This window comes from Rhinopithecus roxellana, chromosome 19, assembly GCF_007565055.1.
Source record: "Rhinopithecus roxellana isolate Shanxi Qingling chromosome 19, ASM756505v1, whole genome shotgun sequence".
Taxonomy (NCBI): Eukaryota; Metazoa; Chordata; class Mammalia; order Primates; family Cercopithecidae; genus Rhinopithecus; species Rhinopithecus roxellana.
In genome coordinates this window covers 41,121,945-41,148,073 of record NC_044567.1, presented here as the reverse complement: position 1 = coordinate 41,148,073, position 26,129 = coordinate 41,121,945, and the positions used below count along the sequence as shown (strand labels likewise).

At 50.4% G+C, this 26,129-nt stretch overlaps 1 protein-coding gene across 1 annotated transcript in view; it reads left to right on the top strand.

The window, feature by feature from the left end:
• LOC104655002 (E3 ubiquitin-protein ligase RNF213) overlaps nucleotides 1-26,129 on the top strand; it is a 122,584-nt gene that overhangs the window by 3,676 nt on the left and 92,779 nt on the right. The window contains 11 exon segments of the mRNA XM_030923792.1: nucleotides 4,712-5,210; nucleotides 5,213-5,259; nucleotides 5,521-5,643; nucleotides 6,550-6,728; nucleotides 7,701-7,859; nucleotides 8,788-8,990; nucleotides 11,833-12,116; nucleotides 12,670-12,929; nucleotides 15,451-15,648; nucleotides 24,240-24,462; nucleotides 25,123-25,178. Of these exon segments, the coding sequence (XP_030779652.1) occupies nucleotides 4,943-5,210; nucleotides 5,213-5,259; nucleotides 5,521-5,643; nucleotides 6,550-6,728; nucleotides 7,701-7,859; nucleotides 8,788-8,990; nucleotides 11,833-12,116; nucleotides 12,670-12,929; nucleotides 15,451-15,648; nucleotides 24,240-24,462; nucleotides 25,123-25,178 (2,000 nt within the window). The 5' untranslated portion in view covers nucleotides 4,712-4,942.

Here is a 26,129-nt window from a genome sequence, read left to right as displayed (position 1 = left end):
TTCTAAGCCTCACCCCCTGCTAAAATTATAAATACCACTATGGTTTATATAGTTGGAGGTTCTGGGTCAAAGAAGACCGTGAAACTGTTCAGTGGAAAAGCAGACAGCAGGAGGCACCGGCAGCGCAGGGCCCCTACCGGGGCACTTGGCCAGTCCTCACCGAGAAGTAAGCTGTCCCCAGTTCAGGGCCAGGCAGCAGTTCACACGGGAACAGCTGAGGGGGTGAACCTGGGGCTGCTCCTCCGAGACCTCAGCCCTGTAGGTGCGATGATGTCAGATGGTCGATTTTGTTTCTGTGGAAAAGAGGGTCTGAGCTGGCGGCTTGAGGGCAGTGGTCTTCCAGGAACTGGATCATGGTCCCTCCAAGGGTCTCTCCTGCAGTTGCCTCTGCGTTTACTGCAGTTTTTCCACAGCCCCATGTTGTGGGCAGAGGGAGTAAGGCCAGGCCTGGCCGCTGCCTCCAGCCTCCCTGGGCCCTGCCCAACCTCCGTGTGCTGCTGCTGCTGTTTATTCCTGGCTGGCCACTCCTCCTGCAAGGCAGGCCCTGGGGAGGGCTGCTGGCAGCTGTTCCTAAGGTCTGAGCCCTTTGCTACATCAAGGAAAGAAGCAGTAGGGGGCCTGCGTCTTCCATGCCGGTGGGAGGTGGGGGGTGGTCAGGGGCCTGCCTCAGTGGGCTCCTCCTGTTCCGGGCTGTGACTCAGCAGTCCAGAGCCTGAGGATTCTGTTTCTGCCAGAGCCTGATTATGTCGTTGAAGCTGCTAGAGCATCCGTGACCTTGACTTATTTTCAACTTTCATAATTAGGGAATAACTTAATTTGAGGTTTGATTATTTTAACCATTAGAAATCTTTGGGTTATGGCCAGGCACAGTGGCTTACACGTGTACTCGCAGCACTTTGGGAGGCCGAGGTGGGTGGATCACCTGAGGTCAGAGTTCAAGACCAGCTGACCAACATGGTGAAACCCCATCTGTACTAAAAATACGAAAATTACGGCCGGGCATGGTAGCTCACGCCTGTAATCCCAGCACTTTGGGAGGCCGAAGAGGGTGGATCACCTGAGGTCAGTTTAAGACCAGCCTGGCCAACATGGTGAAACTCCGTCTGTACAAAAATACAAAAATAAAAAATAAAAATATTAGCTAGGCATGATGGCAGGTGCCTGTAATCCCAGCTACTCGGGAGGCTGAGGCAGGATAATCCCTTGAACCTGGGAGGCGGAGGTTGCATTGGGCTCAGATCATGCCATTGCACTCCAGCCTGGGCAACAAGAGCCAAACTTCGTCTCAAAAAAACAAAACAAAACAGAAACCAAAAACAGAAAAAAAATTAGCTGGGCGTGGTGGCCTGAGCCTGTAATCCCAGCTACTCAGGAGGCTGAGGCAGGAGAATTGCGTGAATCCAGGAAACAGAGGTTGCAGCAAGCTGAGATTATGCCACTATGCTCCAGCCTGGGTGACAGAGCAAGACCCCATTTCAAATAATGGAAAGCCCAGCTCCACCTGGCTAATCCCATTAAGGGAGTTTATTATGGACACACCTGATGAGCCCTGAGGCTGCAGGCGAGGCTTGGTGCAGGTGTCTCTGGCCCTGTCTGCTCTGCCTTCCGGACATGGCTCCCCCACCGAGCCTCTCACCAGCTGTTTCCCGTCACTCCCTCGTGCCACACAGTGGCTTCCCCGTGATCCACCTGCTACTCTGTCATTCAGGGGACAAGAGAGTGCCTCCTCTGGTGATTGATTCCTCTGGAGAGAGGAAGCGTTTCCTCAAATCTCATTGGCTCTGATTGGCTCACGGGCCAATCCCCCAGTGGGTCCCTAAGGCCAGGATGATAGACAGCAGTGGTTGACATCAGCCCACGCACAAGAGCTGCCCCTGGGGCTGGAGTAAAGCTGATGTTACTGAAACCATACGGCCAAGAACAGGGAGAGCCAAGGGACCATCCCCCAGGATAGGCCATCCTGTGCTATCACCAGGTGGCCACAAACACCTGCTGTGTGTGGACAGTGACCATGACCACAGCATCACCGATGGGGGCCTTGCGTGTGCCAGGCAGTGTCCTACAACTCTGTGTGCTTTGTCCCATTTGGTCACCCTCAGTGATGCTCTGATGTGGAGACATCTGCTGTCTCCACTTTAAAGATGGGGAAAATGAGGCCCACGGTGGCTCAGTGACCCACCTGGGTTTGCCCAGCCAGTGCGCCATGGGGTGAGCTGGATGGGAACTCAAGCAGGCCCTCTAAACCCAGCCCAGACGCCACTGCAGGGCAGCACCAGAGGCACCAGGCAAGTGGCCGGGCAGGGACGGTGTCATCGCCTCTCCGAGGCTAGGCTGTCTTCAGGGCTCAGACCCCACCTGCCAGGTCTTCACAGCACACTGAGGCCAATGGGTGCCTGCAGTGAAGGGTTGTGCAGCACCTGCCTGTTTCTTGACGGCCTCTTGCTTCCCCCTTTCAGCAGGTCCCCAGCAGCTGACCAGCCCGTCATTCAGAGGCTGACACCTGCCCTGATGACGCCACTCTCCAGTGCTGGGTCCCAGCCCCAGACGCTTCTTCTGCGGTTGCTTCTGCAGTTGCTTTTTTTTTTTTTTTGAGATGGAGTCTTGCTCTATTGCTCAGGCTGGAGTGCAGTGGCTTAATTGTGGCTCACTGCAAACTCCGCCTCCCAGGTTCAAGCAATTCTCCTGCCTCAGCCTCCCAAGTAGCTGGGATTACAGGCGCCTGCCACCACGTCCAGCTAATTTTTTGTATTTTTAGTAAAGACGGGGGATTTCACCATGTTGGCCAGGCTGGTTGCAATCTCTTGACCTCCAGTGATCTGCCTGCCTCGGCCTCCCAAAGTGCTGGGATTACAGGCCTGAGCCAACATGCCTGACCTATTTTTTTTTTAATATTTGAGGTGGAGTCTCACTCTGTCGCCCAGCTTGGAGTGCAGTGGCCAGATCTCAATGAAGCGCCGTTTTAGAGTCATCTGTGCTGGGAGTGAGCCTTCCCTGTCTGCACCCAAACGCGCCAAGTGTGCCATTTCAGGGGTGGTGCTTGCTCCCAGGAACGGGACCAGGTGCTCTCAGCGGTGTGGTGGGTTGGTGGCCTGGGGTCGGCATCAGGGACACAGGCCGAGTGGGAGGCTAGAGCCGAACTGTGGCCTGGGGAGATGTTATGGGTCGGGGGGCAGGTGGCGGGGGGTGGGGGGGCCTCCTGTGCTTTGTGTACACTGAGCATGGGTTTCCTCTGAATTTAAAAAGGATGAGAAAATCGGAATTTCTGGCCCTGGTTCTGGCAGGAAGTGCAGTCGTGTGTGAGAGAGAAGGGCTTGCAGTGTCGGCCTGGCCTCCTGGAAGCCCTGGGGCGCAGTCCTGTCCAGCTGCCGCTTCGCCGTGCCCTGGGCGGGTGGGAATGGAGCCTCCTCCTGGGGCCACACAGGGGCCAGCCCTCAGCCGAGGGGCTCCTGAAGTGGCAGTGATGGGACCCTGTGGCTCTTCCTAGTCCCCTCGCTACCAGTTGCTGAGGAGAGGGTAGATTAGCCCCTGGGCTGCACCTCAGTGTGTGCGGGTCTTCCCGGGTATGTGGGTGCAGGAGGTGGGGGGCGTGGAGTGGGCACAGGTTCACACCTGCTGCCTGGCAGTTCAGGGCCCTCATCACACACCACCAGGTTTCAGGGGATCTACAAGTCACTTTCCTGTAGTGACCCGATCAGCACGCACCCCTGAGCACCATCCTCTGGGAGATGCCTGTGGGGTCCCAGGGTCCTGGCAGCCTCCTCCCACCAGGTGCAGTCCTGGTTCCAAGGTGGGGACGGTACCCCTGAACCTGGATGTGCCTTTGAGCCTGGCTGTGCCTGCTGAGGGTGCGGAGGCAGCTGCTACTCATTTTTTAGTCTCCTCTTTCTCATTTCAAATTTTGTGTACGAAATATTTTATAGAGGTGCATAAAATGTGGAAAGCCTGTATGTGCTTTCTAATGTTCAAAACCAGGCCAGGCACGGTGGCTCACGTGTGTAATCCCACACTTTGGGAGGCCAAGATGGGAGGATTGCCTGAGCCTGGGTGTTGGAGATCAGCCTGAGCAACATAGTGAGACTCTGTCTCTACAAAGCATTTTTTAAAACCAGCTGGGAATGGTGGTTCACGCCTGTAACTCCAGGATTTCGGGAGGCCGAGGAGGGCAGATCGCCTGAGTCCCAGAGTTCAAAACCAGCTAGGGCAACATGACGAAACCCTGTTTCTACACAAAACAAACAAACGAACGAAAAATTAGCTGGGCGCAGTGATGCTCACCTGTAGTCCCAGCTACTCAGGAGGCTGAGGTGGGAGGATCACTTGAGCCCAGGAGGTCGAGGCTACAGTGAGCCAGGATTGCACCACTGCACTCCAGCCTGGGCGACAGACGGAGACCTTGCTCAAATTTATAAATAAATATCCATGTCTGTGGATGCCCAATAAGCAGTGAGCCTGTGTGAGGGTCTCTGCCTGGCCATGACCGTGCTGAGTGTGGTAAAAGCACTTCAAGGCCTCTTGCCCCTGACCCTGCCCATCCCCAACTTCTGTTTCTTAATTTCATTCTTTCCAGGTAATTGCAGATCTAACAGGTGTTAGGTACTTTGGTTAAGCGAAGCTTGATGCAGTTGAGAAATGGAAGAGAAAGTTGGAGGGAAACGTGGGCTAGAGTACACTAAATCTAAGAAATAAAGTGAGTGTCTCTCTTTTTGTTTAGAGCAAAAAGAAGAAAAGGAAGAAGAAAAAGAATCTGAACAACTCTGCTTCCTCAGGGCTGGATTCCTTGCCCCTGTCTCCTGCCAGCCCCTGTCATCTGACTTTGCTTTCAAACCCGGAGCCTCAGGACACAGCCCTGCCCCACAGCCACGCCCAGCAGAGTGGCCCGACTGGCCAGCCGAGCCAGCCCCCGGGCACAGCCACCACACCACTGGAGGGTGACAGTCCCTCCATGCCCACCAAGGTTGGTGACAGCCCCCTGCAGGCTCAGGCTTTGGGAGAAGCAGGAGTGGCCACAGGAGGTGAGGCTCAGAGCAGCTCCCAACCCCAGGACCGCACAGAAGGGGAGGACAAGGACGCTTCCATCCCCTCTCGGGGCAGAGGCCTGTCCCAGGAGGGGCCCGGTTCCCCCACCTCTGCTGGTGAAGGCTGTTCTGGGACTGAAGATGCCGCCCAGGAGCTCCTGTTGCCTGAGTCAAAAGGGGGCAGCTCTGAGCCCGGACAGAACCGCAGACCACCAGGCAGCAGGCGGGGACCCCAGCCTCTACGGTGAGTCATCCGAGAGAGGTGGCCGGGAGTGGCACTGAGCCCTCGGCACCTGGGCTCTGCTGCAAGGTGCTGGCGTTGCTTCTCTGCCAGGGACGGTGTCCTCTGGGCCCTTCTGCCTACGTGGGGTGGGAGGGCTGCCTCTCCACCCGGGATGCCGGCCCATCCTGTCCCTAGGCTTGTGGCAGATACTGACCCTTAAACCATGTCAGAGTCACCCTGGTCCATTTTGTCACCTTGACTTTGGTGTTTGGGGTCTTGCAGGCAGTTGATGCTGCAGCTGAGCCAGCCGATGCAGTTAAAGGGGCCGGGAAGGAAATGAAAGAGAAGATCCAGGGAATGCAACAGCCGCCAGCAACCACTCCTGCTTCCAAAACACACTGCCAGGTGCGTCTCCTTCCTGCCTGCCGGCTCCAGGAGGCCCTCGTCCTGCCCACGGCTGCCCCTCTTTCGTTTAATTATTCAGTGAATATGTAAGTGCTGAGGATATAGCCGTGATTCAGACAAAGCCCTGGCCTTCGGGGTGCTCACATTCTGGAGGAGAGAGAGTCAGGAAACCGACCTCAGCAGTGAGAAGAGCGTGGAGGGAGGGAGGGGAGAGGGCACTGGGGTGGGCCCCGCGGTACTGTGGCCCCCCACAGCCCGAGTGGCTGGGCAAGGCCTCTCTGAGGAGGTGGTGAGGGGTGGTCCCAGAGGTGTCTGGGATGTGTTCCAGACAATGGGAAGGTCATGTGCAGGGGCCCTGGGGTAGTGTGGGGTGGGCCTGTTCCCAGAGCAGCAGGGACACCAGTGCTCCCAGGAGGAGTTGGGGGAGGAGAGGCCACCAATGAGGATGGAGAGCGGCGCCCCTGGAGACTGTGATTAGTGACCCCAATGGCACTGGAAGGTCCCAAGCAGGGAAGAGTTGTGGTCACTCAGTCCGCTGTGAGAAGCATCCCCTGTAGGGGTCGATGTGGAGGCTGGGATGGGTGCGGCGGCTCACACCTGTAATCTCAGCACTTGGGAGGCCCAGGCGGGTGCATCACCTGAGGTCAGGAGTTTAAGACCAGTCTGGCCCCGTCTCTACTAAAAATACAAAAATTAGCCAGCCATGGTGTTGTGTGCCTGTAATCCCAGCTATGCGGGAGGCTGTGGCAGGAGGATTGCTTGAACCTGGGAGGCGGAGGTTGCAGTGCGCTGAGATTGCGCCACTGCCCTCCAGCCTGGGGAATAAGAGCGAGACTCCATCTCAAAAAAAAGAAAAGAAAATGTGGAGACCAGCCTTGAAGATCGGGGTTTGCTTCCTTGTTCCAGGAAGCTGAGACCAAGACCAAGGACGAGACGGCTACGGCTGGAGAAAAAGTCGGTAAAAATAAGCAAGGGGAGCCTGAAGACCCCAGGAAGCCAGAGGGGAAGAACAAAAGTGCAGCTGGTGCGAAAAAGGAGAAGGAGCAAAAAAAACAGAAAGCGGGTGTCCAGGAGGTGAAGGCAAGGTAGGGATGACCCCACAGGGGAGCAGAGGAGGCCCTGCCTGAGAGCCCAGCACACCTCTCCCTGCACAACTCCCAGGGGGTATCCAGGCTGTCCTTCTAGTCAACCGTTTTGGCAAGTTTAACTTTGGGGGAAAAGGGAACCACTTAGGAGGTGGACAGGGCGGGCACCTGTGCCAGTTTCTTGTTTCCTAATAGCCCCTGGGGTCCTGGAGCCAGCATGGGCCTTTTGGAACTAGGAGAGGGGCTGTTCTGGCTCAGACACCTGCTGGTGCCTCCTGCCACTGCCCGCAGCACTTCAGAGATGGGCAGGGATTGGCCACCTGTTCTTCCTCCATTTTGGAGACAGGGAAGAGACGACCCCCCAGGGGGTCGTGTGTCAGACATGGATGTGCTTGCATTTTTTTTTTTTTTTTTTTTTTTTTTTTGAGGCGGAGTCTCGCTCTGTTGCCCGGACTGGAGTGCAGTGGCCAGATCTCAGCTCACTGCAAGCTCCGCCTCCCGGGTTTACGCCATTCTCCTGCCTCAGTCTCCCGACAGCTGGGACTACAGGCGCCCGCCGCCTCGCCCGGCTAGTTTTTTGTATTTTTTTAGTAGAGACGGGGTTTCACCGTGTTAGCCAGGATGGTCTCGATCTCCTGACCTCGTGATCCGCCCGTCTCGGCCTCCCAAAGTGCTGGGATTACAGGCTTGAGCCACTGCGCCCGGCCTGTGCTTGCATTTTTGCTAGGGTGTGATAGTGTGCATTAGGAACACAAGGACCATGTGCCTGTGTGTGCGTGTGTGCATGTGCCTGTGTGTGCATGTCGTGTGTTCGTGCTTGTGCACGTGCGCGGATATGTGCGCGCGTGTGCATGTGCTTTTGTGTAACTGCGTGTACCTGTGTGCACGTGTGTGTGTGTGCATGTTCGTGCATGTACATGGCAGGTGGACAGATCTCGCGGGAATCAGATTTCTGTTTTGGTTTTCCACCAGGACGCTGAGCCCGGGCAGAGGAGTCACCGTGTACTTCCACGCCATCATCTCTAATCATTTCTCCTTCAATCCCGACCACCATAAAGTCTTCATCAGAGGGGGAGAAGAACTCGGAGAGCCGAAATGGAGCAGGAATGTCTGCGAGCTGCACTGCACCAGGTGGGCGTGTCTGTAGGCTTGGGAGGAATCCCTCAGGCAAGGCATAGGATGCCTAGCCTGTGACATGTATTTAAAAAAAAAATTTTTTTTTTTTTTGAGACAGAGTCTTGCTGTGTTACCCAGGCTGGAGTGCAGTGGCGCTGATCTCGGCTCACTGCAGCCTCCGCCTCCTGGGTTCAAGCGATTCTCATGCCTCAGCCTCCCAAGTAGCTGGGATTACAGGCGCCCACCACCATGCCCGGCTAATTTTTGTATTTTTAGTAGAGATGGAGTTTCTGCTAAATGCTGGCCAGGCTAGTCTCAAACTCCTGATCTCAGGTGATCCACCTGCCTAGGCCTCCCAAAGTGCTGGGATTACAGGCATGAGCCACTGCGTCCAGGCTTTAAATAATTTTTATCAAGTGAGTTGATGACATTCTTTGGCTTTTGGAAGATGAATATTTCAGACAGCTCTTCCTGGCCATGCATTTCTGTGTCACATTCCATCATGGACCTTTTTTTTTTTTTTTTAAAGTAATCTTTCTTTATTACACTGTTTTTTTAGAGAGGGGATCTTGCTCTGTTGCCTAGGCGGGAGTACAATCGTGACTCACTGCAGCCTCAGTCTCCTGGGCCACCGTGCCCAGCTTTGTTTATCCAAGACAGAATCTTGCTCTGTCACCCAGGCTGGAGTGCAGTGGTGGGATCACAGGTCAATGCAGCCTTGACTTCTGAACTCGAGAAGTCCTCCCACCTCAGCCTCCCATGGTGTTGGGATTTCAGGCATGGGCCACTGAACCCAGCCTTGCCAGGGTTTCTTTTCTTGTTCTTGAAGCCTCCTCTTGGTCCACATCAATTTGTAGCTTTGCACTCCATGCTGTGTTTGAGAAGAACTAAAATTTCCGGGATGGGAATTTTGGATAACCAACTATATCCTGTTCATTCCCAGAGACTTACATCATGATGGCGTTCTTGTTGAAGGCAGCGTCGTCATTTCCAAGGAATACCTAAATAAATACATTCCTTACAAGTACGTCATTTGTAATAACAAGGGCCCTGCTGAGTTTGAGTTCATCTACAAGCGCCAGCAGAAAGAGGGCGAGCATGTCAACCGCTGTCTGTTCATAAAATCTTCACTTTTGGGCTCAGGAGGTAAGTCGTGGCAGGAGGCTGTCTGCTTACCCTTCCGGAGTGCAGATGCCAGCCCTGCGGTACTGGACGCGTCTCTCTGGAGACCACAGACTTTGCCTGGGCAGTGAGGGCCTCTTTGCTCCACAATGGCCCCTCCCCAGCCTCGAGGTTCAGTGACACTGACTTTGGGTTGTGTCCCTGGTTGGTTAAAGATGTGTTGGCTTCTCCTTTGAGCTCAGTGTGACTTACCCACTCACTTGCAGATTTTTTTGTTTGTTTTTTGAGATGGAGTCTGTCGCTCAGGCTGGAGTGCAGTGGTGCAATCTCGGCTCACTGCAACCTCCGCTTCCCGGGGTCAAGCAATTCTCCTGCCTCAGCCTCCCGGGTAGCTGGGATTACAGGAGCCTGCCACCACCCCCGGCTAACTTTTGCATTTTTAGTAGAGACGGGGGTTCACCATGTTGGCCAACTGGTCTTGAGCTCAGGTGATCTGCCCGTCTCGGCCTCCCAAAGTGTTGAGATTACAGGTGTGAGCCACTGCGCCCAGCTGGAAAGGATTTTTAATTAAGGGAAAGGAGAGAACACGAAGCCAGAAGGGCTGCGACTAGGAACAGAGGGGCAGCAAAGGCCTGGAAGCTGGGTCAGGGACAAGTGCAGTGACCAGGAGGCTACTGGAACTTGTCCTTCTCTCGAGGTTTTCAGATGGTTGACTGGAGATGACGCCCAGAGTCCCATCTGCAGGCTCCTGCTGGCTGCCATCCCCAGTGTGTCAGCTCCCCTTAGATAGAGGCGGGCGCTCCCCTTCTCGCAGAGCCCTCTGGGCCCCTCCATGCCTCTCTCAGGGGTCCACCACCTGAGTTCTCTGTCTACAAACTTGGGCTCTCTTGATCACCTGGACTCCCAGCACTGCCTCCTCAGCTGGGGCGTCCTGGGCTTCCCCTGGCTCTCCTCCCTGCACAGTGACACTGAAACTCAAGGAAGTGAGCTGGGGTCAACTGGTTATTGCTTTCCGCTCCCTGCCCCGCGGTGTCCGGTGTCTTGAAAACGGTTGTTTTACTGTTTATGTTGTTCATATGTTGTTTTAGGCAGATACGGGAGAATGTAAATTTAGTCCCTGTCATTCCACCTTGGACAAAGACAGAAGTCCTAAGAACTTTATAAAGTATTTATTTTTTCGTTTTTGTAAACATAATTTTTTTTTTGAGACAGGATCCCGCTCTGTCACCCAGGCTAGAGTGCAATGGCACGATCTCAGCTCATTACAGCCTCAACTACCAGGGCTCAACTGATCCTCCCCCTTCAGTCCCCCAAGTAGCTGGGCCTACAGGCGTGTGCCACCATGCCTGGCTAATTTTTCATACTTTTTTTGGAGAGACTGGTCTTGCTATGTTGCCCAGTCTGATCTCAAACTCGTGGGCTCAAGCAATCTGCCCATCTTGGCCTCCCAAAGTGCTGGAATTAAGACGTGAGCCACTGTGCCCAGCCAGACATGATTTTTGCTAGCTAGAGAGTGTACTCTGAGAACTTAAGCTTTGAGAGAATAGGCCTTAGTCCAGTAATTCCATATATAAATATATTTAAATATGGAATTCTATATATATAAATATGGAATTCCTTCTCTTATAAATGCCGTGGCATTGATAGCTCAGTTAAAAGGGCGTGTGGTGGCCAGGCGGGGTGGCTCACGCCTGTAATCCCTGCACTTTGGGAGGCCGAGACGGGCGGATCACGAGGTCAGGAGATCGAGACCATCCTGGCCAACACAGTGAAACCCCATCTCTACTAAAAATACAAAAAACTAGCCGGGCGAGGTGGCGGGCACCTGTAGTCCCAGCTACTCGGGAGGCTGAGGCAGGAGAATGGCGTAAATCCGGGAGGCGGAACTTGCAGTGAGCCAAGATCTGGCCACAGCACTCCAGCCTGGGTGACAGAGTGAGACTCCGTCTCAAAAAAAAAAAAACAAAAAACAAAAAAAGGCACGTGGTAGAGGATTTGAGCCGGAGGTCGGCAGAAGCTTCCACAAGGAGGTGATGACTGAGGTGAACTAAACAGTTGCAAGCCCTGCTGAGCCCAGGATGCAGAGCTGGGGTGGGTGGGCCTGCCAGTCTAGACAACTGTCAGGTGGGGAGCCAAAGCACAGTAGGGGGCTCAGGAGGCCTGTCAGGGTGCTTCCCGTTTCTGCCTGATTTTTACTTCTGTTTGTATGTCTTCACGTGGCCTCTGACTATCTCATTGACCTCTTGTGTTTTCTAATTATTTTGCAGTGACCTCACTGGGTTCTCTGTAATGAGGTCTGCACTCAAACATCGTTTGCAATGGAGCTTAAGAACAGTCATGAATTCAGCCCTTGCCCTGTGCCAGCCACCATGCCAAAGGCCGTCTGTGCCTGCTGGGCAGCCTGTACCTTCCTCCAGGGGCTGTGTCCCATTCCTAGTACAGAGGAAACCAACTCAGTGATTGACCGGGACAGTGCTCAGTTGCTAGTGAGGGATGTGGTTTCTGTATGACACGTTCCACCTCCTTGTGATGATGTTTAAGGAAGTTGTTTACCAAGTTTGCTGAGCTACACACTTAGAGATCCGTTGCAATCTCAGGCCCGCTGCATTTCACGACCCTGGGCTTTCCACTCATCACTGTGGGACGTCTAGGATGTCTGTTTGCACGGGGCCGGCCTCAGATAAGAAGCCAGATGGAGTGAGTCTGGCCGTCGTCAGTGTGCAGGTTTTTGCTTTTCCCTTCCTCCCTTCCTCTGGCCCGTTGACTCCATCTCTGTGCCAGTCATGACCAGCCTTCTAGGCCAGCGTCTGGGTCTCCAGGGTTTTGACGGTCTTAGGTAGACTCTCGTTCTTTCTGTCCCTCTCAGACTGGCATCAGTACGATGACATAGTTTGTATGAGGCCTCCTGGGAAATTTCAGAAAATCATGAACCATATCACAGACTTCATGAAGAAGGACCTGGTGAAGGGGAAGCAGATTGCCGCCACGGTCATGCTGGACAGCATCTTCAGCATCCTGCAGACCTGGGATACCATCAACCTCAACAACTTCTTCACCCAGTTCCAGCAGTTTTATTTTGTCGTGCGAGAGCCTATGATTTATGAAGGACAGGCACAGCGGTGGACCGCTTTGCAGTATGGGGAGAAAGAGGTATCAGGCTTGCCACCAGCTGCTCTACCTTCTGGGCAGGAGCCTCACCTGACCTGCTAGTGGCCGGATGACCCCTTGACTCTGTGGGCCAGGCTGCAGATGGGCATCTGTAGAAGTTTCTGACCTTTTCTCCTACCACCGTGTCTTGTAATTTCCCTGCCCTCCCCATTTTCCTCCTTTTCCTGGTTGTTGTAATCTGAACCCCACCCCACCCCAGTCCTGAGTCCTCCCCTGGCCTTGGAGGGAGAGTGGAAGGAACGGGGAACCCTCCCTCACTACACCTTTTCCCACACTGCGGTGCAGCCTGGGTGGGTTTCAGGCCAGCCTGGAGCTGTTTCTGAGGTGAAACTGAGCGCTGGTGAGCCTCAGGGGCCCTGCCTGAGCCCTCATGCCAGGGTCTTGGCTGCACCGCAGCTGCTCCTGTAGCTCGCGCAGGTGTGGTGGGGGGCACGGATGGGGTCTGCTGCCCTAGCTGTGGTGCTGGGGCGGTTCTGGACACCTCTGATGAATTCAAGTTCACGGTTCATGCATCTTCCTCTTCTCCCACCATCAGGTGAAGAAAGACCTGTGGGAATATCTGCAAAAGCACATGGCACCATTTCTGGAGAGAAAAAGCGCGGACCTTTTCCCTAAAGACTGCCCAGTGAGGAGTAAACTGAAAATGGGCTTGATTGTCCTTTTTGTAGTGGAAAAATTTCAGTTTTTGTTATCAGAAGACGACCTGACCTTGGTGTGTCACCTCCTGTCCTCGGATGCCAGCTCACCAGATGAGCTTCACTGTGACCTAAGCCACATCCTTGGGGCATCTCAGAGGTATTATTATTTTTTGTTAAAATGTTTTTATAGCTATGATAATGACTCATTGTAGTCATGGCAGTAGTTTTTCCTAGCATCTGTCTTATTTTTATGATATTCTGTCTTCTGTTGAATACCCTGCTTTGTTTGTTTTCCCTAGACGGTGTCTCACTCTGTGACCCAGGCTGGAGTCCAGTGGCGCAATCTTGGCTCACCGCAGCCTCCGCCTCCCAGGTTCAGGCAATTCTCCTGCTTCAGCCTCCTTAGTAGCAGGGACTACAGGTGCACACTACCACACATGGCTAATTTTTGTATTTTTAGTAGAGAAGGGTTTTGGCCATGTTGGCCAGGCTGGTCTCGAACTCCTGACCTCAAGTGGTCCACCCACCTTGGCCTCCCAAAGTGCTGGGATTGTAGGCGTGAGCCACCGCGCCCGGACTGAATACCCTGCTTTTTGAAGCTTCGTGTCATACCACGAGCAGCCTCTGTGTGCACGCATTTAGGAGGTTGTGGCATGATGCCGGCCTGAACACATTCCCTCAAGGACATCTGCAGAAGCAGCGTGAATGTTCCTCCGATGCCCCTGCCTGTGCCGTGTCTAGTTCAGGAAACACAGTGTGACTGTCCCGGGCCTGAAATGTTTGGTGGTGAGAAGGTGATGGCCTTTGACTTGGTGGGAAGACCTGCTCAGATCCCACTGAGCTCTGATGGTCACACTCTCCCAGCATTCTGTGTGTGTTGATTTGAACTTGAGAATGACATGAGGTAGCCTTTCCTGACCAGCATGTCTTATCACGACATCTGCCTCTTGGTTTTATACATTTATTTATTTGTTGTTTTCAGACAGGGTCTTACTCTGTTCCCCCAGGCTGGGCTGCAGTGGAGCAGTCACGGCTCACTACAGCTTCAACCTCACAGACTCAGGTGGTTCTCCCACCTCAGCCTCCTGAATAGCTGGGACTACAGATGCACACCACCACTTGCAGCTAATTTTTGTATTTATTGTAGAGACGGGGTTTCGCCATGTTGCCCCGGTGGTCTTGAGCTGCCGAGTTGAAGTGATCTACCTGCCTCGGCCTCCCAAAGTGTTGGGATTATAGGCATGAGCCACTGTGCCTGGCGTGGTTTTACAAATATAAAACACCCAGATAAATGCTGCACATTTTGACAAACAGGAGGAATGGTGGCAAGGCAATGTACAAAGTTAGTGCCAGTGTTTAAAGTATGAGGAATCATTAATATATTTTGACTGCAGCACATTCACCATGTATTGTTCATGGGCCCACCCCTTACATTTAAAAAGTTGTTTTGGGGCCGGGCGTGGTGGCTCATGCCTGAAATCCCAGCACTTTGGGAGGTTGAGGCAGGCGGATCACGAGGTCAGGAGTTGGAGACCAGCCTGACCAACATGGTAAAACCCTGTCTCTACTAAAAATGCAAAAATTAGCTGGGCGTGGTGATGCATGCCTGTAATCTCAGCTTCTCAGGAGACCGAGGTAGGAGAATTGCTTGAACCAGGAGGCAGAGGTTGCAGTGAGCCGAGATCACGCCACTGCACTCCAGCGTAGGCGACAGAGCAAGACTTCATCTCAAAAAAAAAAAAAATTGTTTTGGCCGGGCATTATGGCTCACACCTGTAATCCCAGTGCTTTGGGAGGCTGAGGCAGGAGGGATTACTTGAGCCCAGGAGTTCTGGATCAGCCTGGGAAACAAAAATTAAAATAAAAAATTTAACTGGCCAACATGGTGAAACCCTATCTCTACTAAAAATACAAATACAAAAAATTAGCCAGGCATGTTGGCGGGCACCTGTAGTCCCACTTACTCGGGAGGCTGAGACAGGAGAATTGCTTGAACCCGGGAGGTGGAGGTTGCAGTGAGCCGAGATTGTGCCATTGCACTTCAGCCTGGCCAACAGAGTGAGACTCTGTTTCAAAAAAAAAAAAAAAAAAAGTAGCTGGGTGTGGTGGTGCACCTGTAATTTCAGCACTTGAGAGACTGAGGCAGGAGGATCCCTCGAGCCCAAGAGTTCGAGGTTGTAACGATCGCACCACCACACTGCCTTGATGACAGAGTGAGACTGTCTCTAAACAATGAAAATAAATTTTACAAGTTGCTTTATATTTAGATTTACTGTTGCCAGATGGCCTGGGTTCAAATCCCGGCTCTGTCAGGCAGGACCCCGCGTTGACTACTTAGCCAGGACCTCTGCCTCTGAGATCGCTCCCCGTCCTGGGAGTTTGTTACTACACTTGATCTTAGCCAAAAGGCCAAGAAGCGATCCGTCCTGGGAGTTTGTTGTGGGGATTCGGCAAGAGCCCGCGAAGGACCTTGACGCCCTAGGCTGGGGGCTGAGGGAAGCCCTGTCTCCTGTGCGAGTTACTCTGTGGCTCCTGTGCGAGTTAAACTCTGCTCTGCCATGTGTGTTGCTCCTCCTGCTCTGTGCGTCTGGTGTTTGCTTCCCGTTGGGACTCCAGACCCCCAGGGAGACGACTCCCTGGCCAACCCAGCTCACTGCGGGATCTTTATTCCCTTCCAGCTGGCAGCTGTACCTGGTGAACCTGTGCCAAAGGTGCATGGACAAAAGTATGTACCACTGGCTGGGCACTCTGCCTGTCCTGCACTGCTGTATGGAACTGGCCCCGCGGCACAAGGACGCCTGGAGCCAGCCTGAGGACACCTGGGCCGCTCTGGAGGGAATCTCTTTCTCACAGTTCCGGGAACAAACGCAAGATACGTAAGTGGTAGAGTTGTGCTTATCTACATGAATCTGGGAAGAATGGCTCCTACACCGTGCGCCCGGAGTCCTGGTGGGCTCTGTAGTGACTCCATTCCTGTTTCTAATGACAGAAGTAACACACGTTCTTTTAACATTTTAAGACATCAAAACTATCAAGAATAAGCGGGGCACAGTGGCTCACGCCTGTAGTCCCAGCACTTTGGGAGGCCGAGGCGGTTGGATCACCTGAGGTCAGGAGTTCAAGACCAGCCTGGCCAACATGGTGAAAAGCCGTCTCTACTAAAAATACAAAAAAAAAAAAAAATTAGCCAGGCGTGGTGTCATGTGCTTGTAATCCCAGCTACTCAGGAGCCTGAGGCAGGAGAATCGCTTGAACCCGGGAGTTGGAGGTTGCAGCGAGCTGGGATCATGCCACTGCACTGTAGCCGCGTGCTTTCGTAAGCATCCTTAGCTTTCTCTGTCCAATGACTTCGCTGAGATAGATCCCTATAAGTGGAACTGCTAGGTCAAAGGCGTTGTGAACTCTAAGTCATTTATACCTTTGCATAATGCAGGCCTATAGGAGAGGAATATTGGCAATATATATAATCCTGACCTCTGATCCAAACATAATGACCTCCCCTTTAGCCCAAGAAAATATTACCAGAAAAAGTTTATTTATTTATTTTTTAATTTTTAAGTTCAGGAGTACATGTGCAGGTTTGTTTTTTTTTTTGAGACAGAGTCTCGCTCTGTCACCCAGGCTGGAGTGCAGTGGCCGGATCTCAGCTCACTGCAAGCTCCGCCTCCCGGGTTCACGCTATTCTCCTACCTCAGTCTCCCGAGTAGCTGGGACTACAGGCGCCCGCCACCTCGCCCGGCTAGTTTTTTTTTTGTATTTTTTAGTAGAGACGGGGTTTCACCGTGTTAGCCAGGATGGTCTCGATCTCCTGACCTCGTGATCCACCCATCTCGGCCTCCCAAAGTGCTGGGATTACAGGCTTGAGCCACCGCGCCCGGCCCCAGGTTTGTTATATAGATAAACTTGTGTTATGGGGTTTTTTTGTACAGATTATTTCATGACCCAAATTTTTTTTTTTTTTTTTTTTTTTTGAGACGGAGTCTCGCTCTGTCACCCAGGCTGGAGTGCAGTGGCCAGATCTCAGCTCACTGCAAGCTCTGCCTCCCGGGTTTACACCATTCTTCTGCCTCAGCCTCCCGAGTAGCTGGGACTATAGGCGCTCGCCTGGCTAGTTTTTTGTATTTTTTTAGTAGAGGCGGGGTTTCACTGGGTTAGCCAGGATGGTCTCGATCCCCTGACCTTGTGATCCCCCCGTCTCGGCCTCCCAAAGTGCTGGGATTACAGGCTTGAGCCACCGCGCCCGGCCTCGTGACCCAAATATTAAGCCTAGTACCCATTAGTTATTTTTCCTGATCCTCTCCCTCTTCCCATCCTCCCCCTCCGATAAGCCCCAGTGTGTGTTGTTCCCCTCTCTGTGTCCCTGTGTTCTCATCATTTAGCTCCCACTTATAAGCAAGAACATGTGGTATTTGATTTTCTGTTCCTGAGTTAGTTTGCTAAGGATAATGGCCTCCAACTCCACCCATGTTCCTGCAAAGGAGCTGAACTCATTCTTTTTCAGGGCTGCATAGTATTCCATGGTGTGTGTACCACATTTGCTTTATCCAGTCTACCATTGATGGGCATTTCGTTTGATTCCGTGTCTTTGCTACTGTGAGTTGTGCTGCAGTGAACACACATGAACATGTTTGTTTATAAGTGAGCGATTTACATTGTTTTTGGTATATACTCAGTCATGGGATTGCCGGAGTGAATGGCATTTGTGGAATTACCACATTGTTTTCCACAATGGTTGAACTAATTTACACTCCCACCAACAGTGCATAAGCATTCCTTTTGCTCTGCAACTTCTCCAGCATCTTTCAATTTTTGACCTTTTAATAGCAGCCATTCTGACTGGTGTTAAGATGGTATCTCACTGTATTTTTTTTTTAAGAGACAGAGTCTGGCTCTGTTACCCAGGCTAGAGTGCAGTGGCGTGATCTCAGCTCTCTGCAGCCTGTGCCTCCTGGGCACAAGCGATTCTGCTGGGATTAGAGGTGTGCGCCACCATACCCAGCTAATTTTTGTATTTTTAGTAGAGACGGGGTTTCACCATGTTGGCCAGGCTGATCTTGAACTCCTGACCTCAAGTGATCCACCTGCCTCGGCCTCCCAAAGTACTAGGATTATAGGCATGAGCCACCACGCCTGGCCTCATTGTGGTTTTTTTTGTTTTGTTTTGTTTGAGATGGAGTCTCACTTTATCACCCAGGCTAGATTGCAGTGGCACAATCTTGGCTTGCTGTAACCTCTACCTGCCAGGTTCAAGTGATTCTCCTGCCTCAGTCTCCTGGGTAGCTGGCACCACAGGCGCCCCACCTTGCCTGGCTAATTTTTGTATTTTTAGTAGAGACGGGGTTTCACCATGTTGGCCAGGCTGGTCTCAAACTCCGGACCTCAAGTGATCCACCTACTTTGGCCTCCCAAAGTGCTGGGATTGCAGGTGTGAGCCACCGCGTCCATCCTCATTGTGATTTTGATTTGCATTTATCTAACGATCAGTGATGTTGAGCTTTTTATTTTTATTTTTATTTTTATTTTTATTTTTTGTCTTGAGATGGAGTCTTGCTCTGTCGCCCAGGATGGAGTGCAGTGGCGTGATCTCGCCTCACTGCAAGCGCCGCCTCCTGGGTTCACGCCATTCTCCCACCTGAGTAGCTGGGACTACAGGTGCCCGCCACCACGCCTGGCTAATTTTTTTGTATTTTTAGTAGAGACGGCGTTTCACCATGTTAGCCAGGATAGTCTTGATCTCCTGACCTCATGATCCACCCGCCTTGACCTGCCAAAGTGCCTGGATTACAGGCGTGAGCCACCGCACCCGGCTGAACTTTTTTTCGTATGCCTGTTAGCCATATGTATGTCTTCTTGTGAAAAGTGTCTGTTCCTGTCCTTTGCCCACTTTTTAATGGGGTTTTTTTTCTTGTAAATGTGTGTATGTTCCTTACAGATGCTGGATATGACGCCTGTGTCAGACGCATATTTTGCAAAAATTTTCTCCCATTCTGTGGGTCATCTGTTTACTCTGTGGATAGTTTCTTTTGTTGTGCAAAAGCTCCTCAGTTTAATTAGTTCCCATTTGTCAATTTTTGCCTTTCTTGTGATTGCTTTTGGTGTCTTTGTCATGAAATCTTTGCCCGTTCCTGTGTCTAGAATAGTATTGCCTAGGTCTGGGCAAAGATTGGAGAAAAATTATGGAGAAGTCCTTAAAAGTACAGGCAACAAAGTGAAGTGAGATAAATGGGATTACATCAAATCAAAAAGCTTCTGCACAGCAAAGGAAACTATCAACAGAGTGAAGAGACAGTCTACGGAATGGGAGAAAATAGAGGGGAATTTAAGGAACTGAAACAAGTGAACAGAAAAAGTTAGATTTTAAAATGGACAAATGAGTTGAGTAGTCATCTCCAAAGAAGACACACAAATGACCAACAGGTATATGAAAAAATGATCAGCATCATTAATTAGGGAAATGCAAATCAAAACCCCAATGAGATATGCTCTTACCCAAGTTAGAATAGCTGTGATCAAAAAGACAAAAAATAAATGCCTGTGAGTATGTGGGAAAGAGAAACTTACACAATATAGGAATGTAAATTAGTACTGCCACTATGGAGAACAGTATAAAGGTTCCTCAAAAAACCACAAATAGAACTACCGTATGATCCAGCAATCGTACTGCTGGGGATATATCCAAAGTAAAGGAAATCAGTATGTTGAAGAGATAGCTGCACTCCTATATTTATCATAACACTCAATAGCCATGATCTAGAATCCACCCGAGTGGCCACCTGCAGATGAGTGGATGAAGAAAGTGTTTTCTATTTACCCAAGAGAATACTATTTGGCCACCAAAAATAATGAAATTCTGTCTTTCGTGGCAACATGGATGAGCTTGGAGGAGATTATGTTAAGTGAAATAAGCCAGGCACAGAAAGATAAATACTGCACGTTCCCACTCATACGTGGATGTGAAAAGAGTTGATCTTCTAGAAGGAGAGAGTAGAATAGTAGTTATGAGAGGCAAGGAAGGGTGGGGAGAGGGCTAGCCAAAGGTTGGCTAGTGGATACAAAAATATGACTAGATAGGACGAATAAGTTCTAGGGTCCTAGAGCAGTATGGAATGACTGTAATTTACAATTTATTATGTTTTTCAAATAGCTAGAAGAGTGGAGTTTGAATGTTTCCAACACAAGTGTTTGAGATAGATATGCTAATTACCCTGATTTTTACACATTGCACATTGTATGCATATATGTTGTATACACATATTTGTACAGATTATACATTGTACATAGTATACATTGTAGACATATTTATATGTATATACAGTGCACAAAGTGTATTCTCTATATGCATACACTACATAATGTATACAAACATTTGTATACAGTACGTATTATATACATATATGGAAATATAACACTGTTCCCCATAAATATGTACCATTATTATGTGTCAGTTTAAAAATAATAAAAGCAGCTGGGCTTGGTGGCTCATGCCTATAATTCCAGTAGTTTGGGAGGCCCAGACAGGAGGATCGCTTGAGGCCAGGAGTTTAAGACCAGTCTGGGCAACGTAGTAGAACCCCATCTTTACAAAAAACAAACAAAAGAGTTAGGCATGTTCTGGTATACCTGTACTCCCAGCCACTTGGGAGGCTTACATGGGAGGATCACCTGAGCCGGGGAGGTCAAGGCTGCAGTGGTAGAAGTCCAGATTCCCTAGAAGTTGAAATAAAAGCATCTTTATTTTCAGATTCCTGACAGGTAACCACAAACTTTCCCTGTAAGTATAATCTCTATGAAATACTGAATACTGGGTTATTTAATAGAACTGTCATAATGACCACAGATTAACCCTTCTAAGCAAAATAGATTAATTTATTTTGGCCTTGAAATGGTCTTTCTCTTATTAACGTGCTAGAATGTATTCATTCACTCACTGGGCGAATACTTGAAGAGCACCTTCCTTGTGCCAGGAAGTACTACTCAAGGCATAGGGTGTACAGCACTGCTCAAAACAGACAGCGGCTCCTGGCCTCATGGAACTTGCATTCTAGCTGGAGAGGCAGGCGGTTAACACATTAGTAAGTCCTATTGATGATAGAGCTCTGGAAATTCCTCCTTCCCCAGCCTGGAGGTGCAGGCCGCAGAATCTGCTAAGGTCTGAAGATAGGGCAGGAGAGCAGAGGTAATGACTGCAGCATTCTGGGCCTTGCAGTGAGAACAAGACAGTGACCATGCAGTTGGGAAAGTGGCTGGAGAACTGAAAGAGACGCCCCCTTGTAAAGCATGGTGCTCAGAGCCTGCCGAATGCCAAAGACTGGGGACAGCAGAAAAAATGAGACAGTTGCTCTGCGCCCCTGGATCCCAACTTCTGCTAAAGGCAGTGTTATGGTCTTGCCTTTAGAAGATGTAAAAGCCTTTGGAAACCAATTCTTTTCCTTTTCTTTCTCTTTCTTTCTTTCTTCTTTCACAATTCTGCTATGTTGCCCAGGCTGGAGTGCAGTGGCATGATCGCTGGTCACTGCAACCTCCGCCTCCCAGGTTCAAGTGATTCTTGTGCCTCAGCCTCCCAAGTGGCTGGGACTACAGGTGCATGTAATCACATATCACATGTGGCTAATTTTTGTATTTTTAGCGGAGATGGGTTTTGCCATGTCGGCCAGGCTGGTCTTGAACTCCTGGCCTCAAGTGATCTGCCTGCCTCAGCCTCCCAAAGTGCTGGGATTACAGGCGTGAGCCACCCACTGTGCCTGGCCAGCCCTTGGGAACCAATTCTAATTAAAGCTACAACAAAGCTGTAGTTCATCTAAACTATTAACTCAGCCCCTGATAACAGAAGAGGCCACTAGACGATCAAGAGAGAAAACAATCAATATAGTCAGACCCATGGATGGTCCGTATTTATCTAGAAAGGCTAGATACAGTAGACATATAGAGTACCTTTTATTATTATTGCTATTGTTATGTACTTATCTTTAAATCTCTTGAAAAGTCTACGGTAGCATTGTTCCTAAAGAGCCAGTCTTTCGGGTAAAAGTGGCCTTTAGTATGCAGTGAACCTTTATTGCTATGTTTTTCGTAACTTCTGTTACTTCTGGGGAACCTTGCTTTATTTCTTTCCCGTTGTCAACATTTTGGGTCTCCAGTACTGTGTTCCAGAAGCAGCATTATTTAAGGGCCTTCGCTGAGCGCACTTGGGCTGTTTGATCCTGGGTACTCGTTAATAATAATTTAGAGGTTTGATCGGGCTCAGTGGCTCATGCCTGTAATCCCAGTACTTTGGGAGGCCGAGGTGGGTGGATCATGAGGTCCGGAGATCAAGACCATCCTGGCTAACATGGTGAAACCCTGTCTCTACTAAAAATACAAAAAATTAGCCGGGTGTGGTGGCAGCACCTGTAGTCCCAGCTGCTCGGGAGGCTGAGGGAGGAGAATGGCGTGAACTCGGGAGGCGGAGCTTGCAGTGAGCCGAGATCTCGCCACTGCACTCCAGCCTGGGTGACAGAGCAAGACTCCATTTCAAAAAAAATAATAATAAAGAGGCTTAATTATTGGGATATTACCTTTTTATTGTAAAATATACATAATCTCCAGTTTACCATGTTAACTCCTTTTCAGGGCACAGTTCCCTGGCACTAAGTACATTCACACCGTCGTGCAGCCGTCAGCACCGTCCACCTCCAGAACTCAGCTTCCCCAGCTGAAACTCCATCCCCATGAAACAACCTCCCCACCCCCCCCCCCCCCCCCCCCAGTAACCACCGTTCTCCTGTCTCTCTCTAGGATATTGACTTCTCTGGGGACCTCATGTGAATGGAATCACACAGGATTTGTCCTTTTGTGTCTGGCTTATTTCACTGAGCATAATGTTGTCAAGGTTCATCCATCTCAGTGAATTATTTTTATTTATTTATTTATTTATAGAGATGGAATCTTGCTATGTTGCCCAGGTTGATCTCAAACTGCTGGCCTCAAGCTATCCATCCTCCTGCTTTGGCCTCCCAAATTGTGGGGATTATGGGCATGAGCCACTGCAGCCAGCAGCAAACTCTTTTTTTTTTTTTTCTTTTTGATTTTATTACTATTTTTTTTTCTTTTTTTTTGAGACAGAGTTTTGCTCTTGTTGCCCAGGCTGGAGTGCAATGGCATGATCTCGGCTCACCACAACCTCCACCTCCCGGGTTCAAGTGATTCTTCTGCCTCAGCCTCCCAAGTGGCTGGGATTGCAGGTGTATGCCACCACACCTGTCTAATTTAGGATTTTTAGCAGAGATGGGATTTCTCCATGTTGGTCAGGCTGGTCTCGAACTCCCAACCTCAGGTGATCTGCCTGCCTCAGCCTCCCAAAGTGCTGGGATTACAGATATGAGCCACTGCGCCCGGCCTGATTTTATTACTATTTTTTTTAATATTACTGCTTCTTGTGGAACAAGGCTACCCCATAGGAGTGTGCCCAGAATAGCCAGCAGTGAATTCTTATTCTGTATTCTGAATTATATATGAAGTTAATTCTTTCCTCTCTCTCTTTTTTTTTTTTTTTTTGAGACAGAGTCTCACTCTGTTGCCCAGGCTGGAGTGCAGTGGCGTGATCTTGGTTTACTGCAATCTCCGCCTCCAGGGCTCAAGCGATTCTTCTGCCTCAGCCTCCTGAGTGGCTGGGATTATAGGCTCCCGCCACCACGCCTGGCTAATTTTTGTATTTTTAATAGAGACGCGTTTCACCATGTCGGCCAGGCTGGTCACAAACTCCTAACCTCAACTGATCCACCCGCCTCGGCCTCCCAAAGTGCCGGGATTCAGGCGTGAGCCACCGCACCCGACCATTAAGTTAATTCTCTTTTTTTTTTTTTTTTTTTTTTGAGACGGAGTCTCGCTCTGTCGCCCGGGCTAGAGTGCAGTGGCCGGACGGATCTCAGCTCACTGCAAGCTCTGCCTCCCGGGTTCACGCCATTCTCCTGCCTCAGCCTCCGGAGTAGCTGGGACTACAGGCACCCGCCACCTCGCCCAGCTAGTTTTTTTTTTTTTTGTATTTTTTAGTAGAGACGGGGTTTCACCGTGTTAGCCAGGATGGCCTTGATCTCCTGACCTCGTGATCCGCCCGTCTCGGCCTCCCAAAGTGCTGGGATTCAGGCGTGAGCCACCGTGCCCGGCCATTAAGTTAATTCTCAATAGGATGTTCTGTACTTTTCATTTGATTCACTGCATATTTTTGTTTTCCACATAGCCTTTATTTTATTTATTAAAGTAGAGACAGGGCCTCACTAGGTTCCCCAGGCTGGTTTCGAGCTCCTGGGCTCAAGTGATCCTCCCGAGTCGGCCTTGGGATTCAGGTGTGAGTCACCACGCCCGGCCCCTAGGAGTATTTAAATCAGTTTTGAAATTGGGACTGTTTCTGTCCCTCCAGCGTTGGTTTCCTCCATCTTCCCTCACTGATCTCACGGCGTCTCTTTTCTCCATCCTGATTTCTCACGTGCAGGAACTTCTTACTTTCGTTTATGAGCCAGAATAAGCATTTGCTGAGCGTAGATGAGCCTCTCTTCCGATCCTGGTTTAGTCTGCTACCTCTGAGTCACCTGGTTTCATATATGGAAAACTTCATTGAGCACCTGGGTCATTTTCCTGCTCATGTCCTGGACTGTTTTCTAGGAACTTACTATCGCCTGCGAGGACTTCAGAAAATCTTCTCCTGGAATATGCAGGTTGGTTTCTGAAGTTGGCTCTGGAGTCCTGGCTTAGCGAAAGCAGACTAGATACTAAACATGGAGAGGTCAGGATTCTTTTTCCTAAAAAACAGACAGTGGACTGGGTACGGTGGCTCACACCTGTAATCCCAGCACTTTGGGAGGCTGAGGCGGGCAGATGACGAGGTCAGGAGACCGAGACCATCCTGGCTAACACAGTGAAACCCCATCTCTACTAAAAGTACAAAAAAATTAGCCGGGTGTGGTGGTGGATGGCTGTAGTCCCAGCTACTCGGGAGGCTGAGGCAGGAGAATGGTGTGAACCCGGGAGGCGGAGCTTGCAGTGAGCCCAGATTGCACCACTGCACTCCAGCCTGGGCGACAGAGCGAGACTCCATCTCAAAAAAAAAAAAAAAAAAAAAAGAAGGTCTCATGTGATGCACTTCATAGCTGCCGTTTTTCCTTTCACATTTTTTGGTGGAGAAAATGGTATAAGTTTAAATCCTGAGTTTTATCTATAAAAAAGGTAAGATTAGTATGTGAGCACCTTAAAATTGGTTTGTAGGAAGGAAACAATGTATACCATCCTGATGTTGGATTTTTTTCAGCTCTGTTTTAGCAATGACAATGGCATTGTGATTCAATCTTCTGTCCTGTTGGTTTTTTTCTCTGCCTTAGGATGTTCTGAACATTTTAAAAATGCTGTTGCACCTCCTGGACACTTACCAGGACAAGTAAGTGGGAAGCACAATGCAGTCTCTCCCTCACATGCGACCCCCAGGGGCTTCCTGTGACCCTTACGATTGGCCGCGCCCCACATTTGCTGTTGTAACAGCAGCGTCATAAATTAATACGGGATCCACTTCTCTTCTCAGGTTATTAATGTAGTCATCTGTTTTTGTTTTTTTTTTTTTTTAGACAGAGTCTCACTCTGTTGCCCAGGCTGGAGTGTAGTGATGTGATCTCACCTTACTACAACCTCTATCTCCTGGTTCAAGTGATTCTCCCAACTCAGCCTCCTGAGTAGCTGGGATTACAGACACACCCACCACGCCCAGCTAATTTTTGTTTGTTTGTTTGTTTGAGATGGAGTCTCACTCTTGTTGCCCAAGCTGGAGTGCCATGGCGTGATCTTGGCTCACTGCAACCTCTGCTTCCCGGGTTCAAGTGATTCTCCTTCCTCAGCCTCCTGAGTAGCTGGGATTACAGGCACGTGCCACCACGCCCAGCTAATTTTTGTATTTTTAGTAGAGACAGAGTTTCACCCTGTTGGCCAGGCTGGTCTCGAACTCCTGACCTCAGGTGATCCACCTGTTTCAGCCTCCGAAAGTGCTGGGATTACAGGCATGAGCCACCACGCCCGGCCCTCTGTTTTTTTGTTGTTGTTGTTTTGGTTTTTAAGAGAAATAACAGATATCAGCTGCTAAGATTTGGGTTTATCTCCCTCCAGTCTTTTTTCCTATACATTTTTCCCTTACTTGTAAACGGTCATGGTACTGCATATGCATGGTGGGTGTTCTGTACTTTTTTAATACTTAGTCAGTTTAAGATAAAAATCAAGGCCGGGCGCGGTGGCTCAAGCCTGTAATCCCAGCACTTTGGGAGGCCGAGACAGGTGGATCACAAGGTCAGGAGATCGAGACCATCCTGGCTAACACGGTGAAACCCCGTCTCTACTAAAAAAA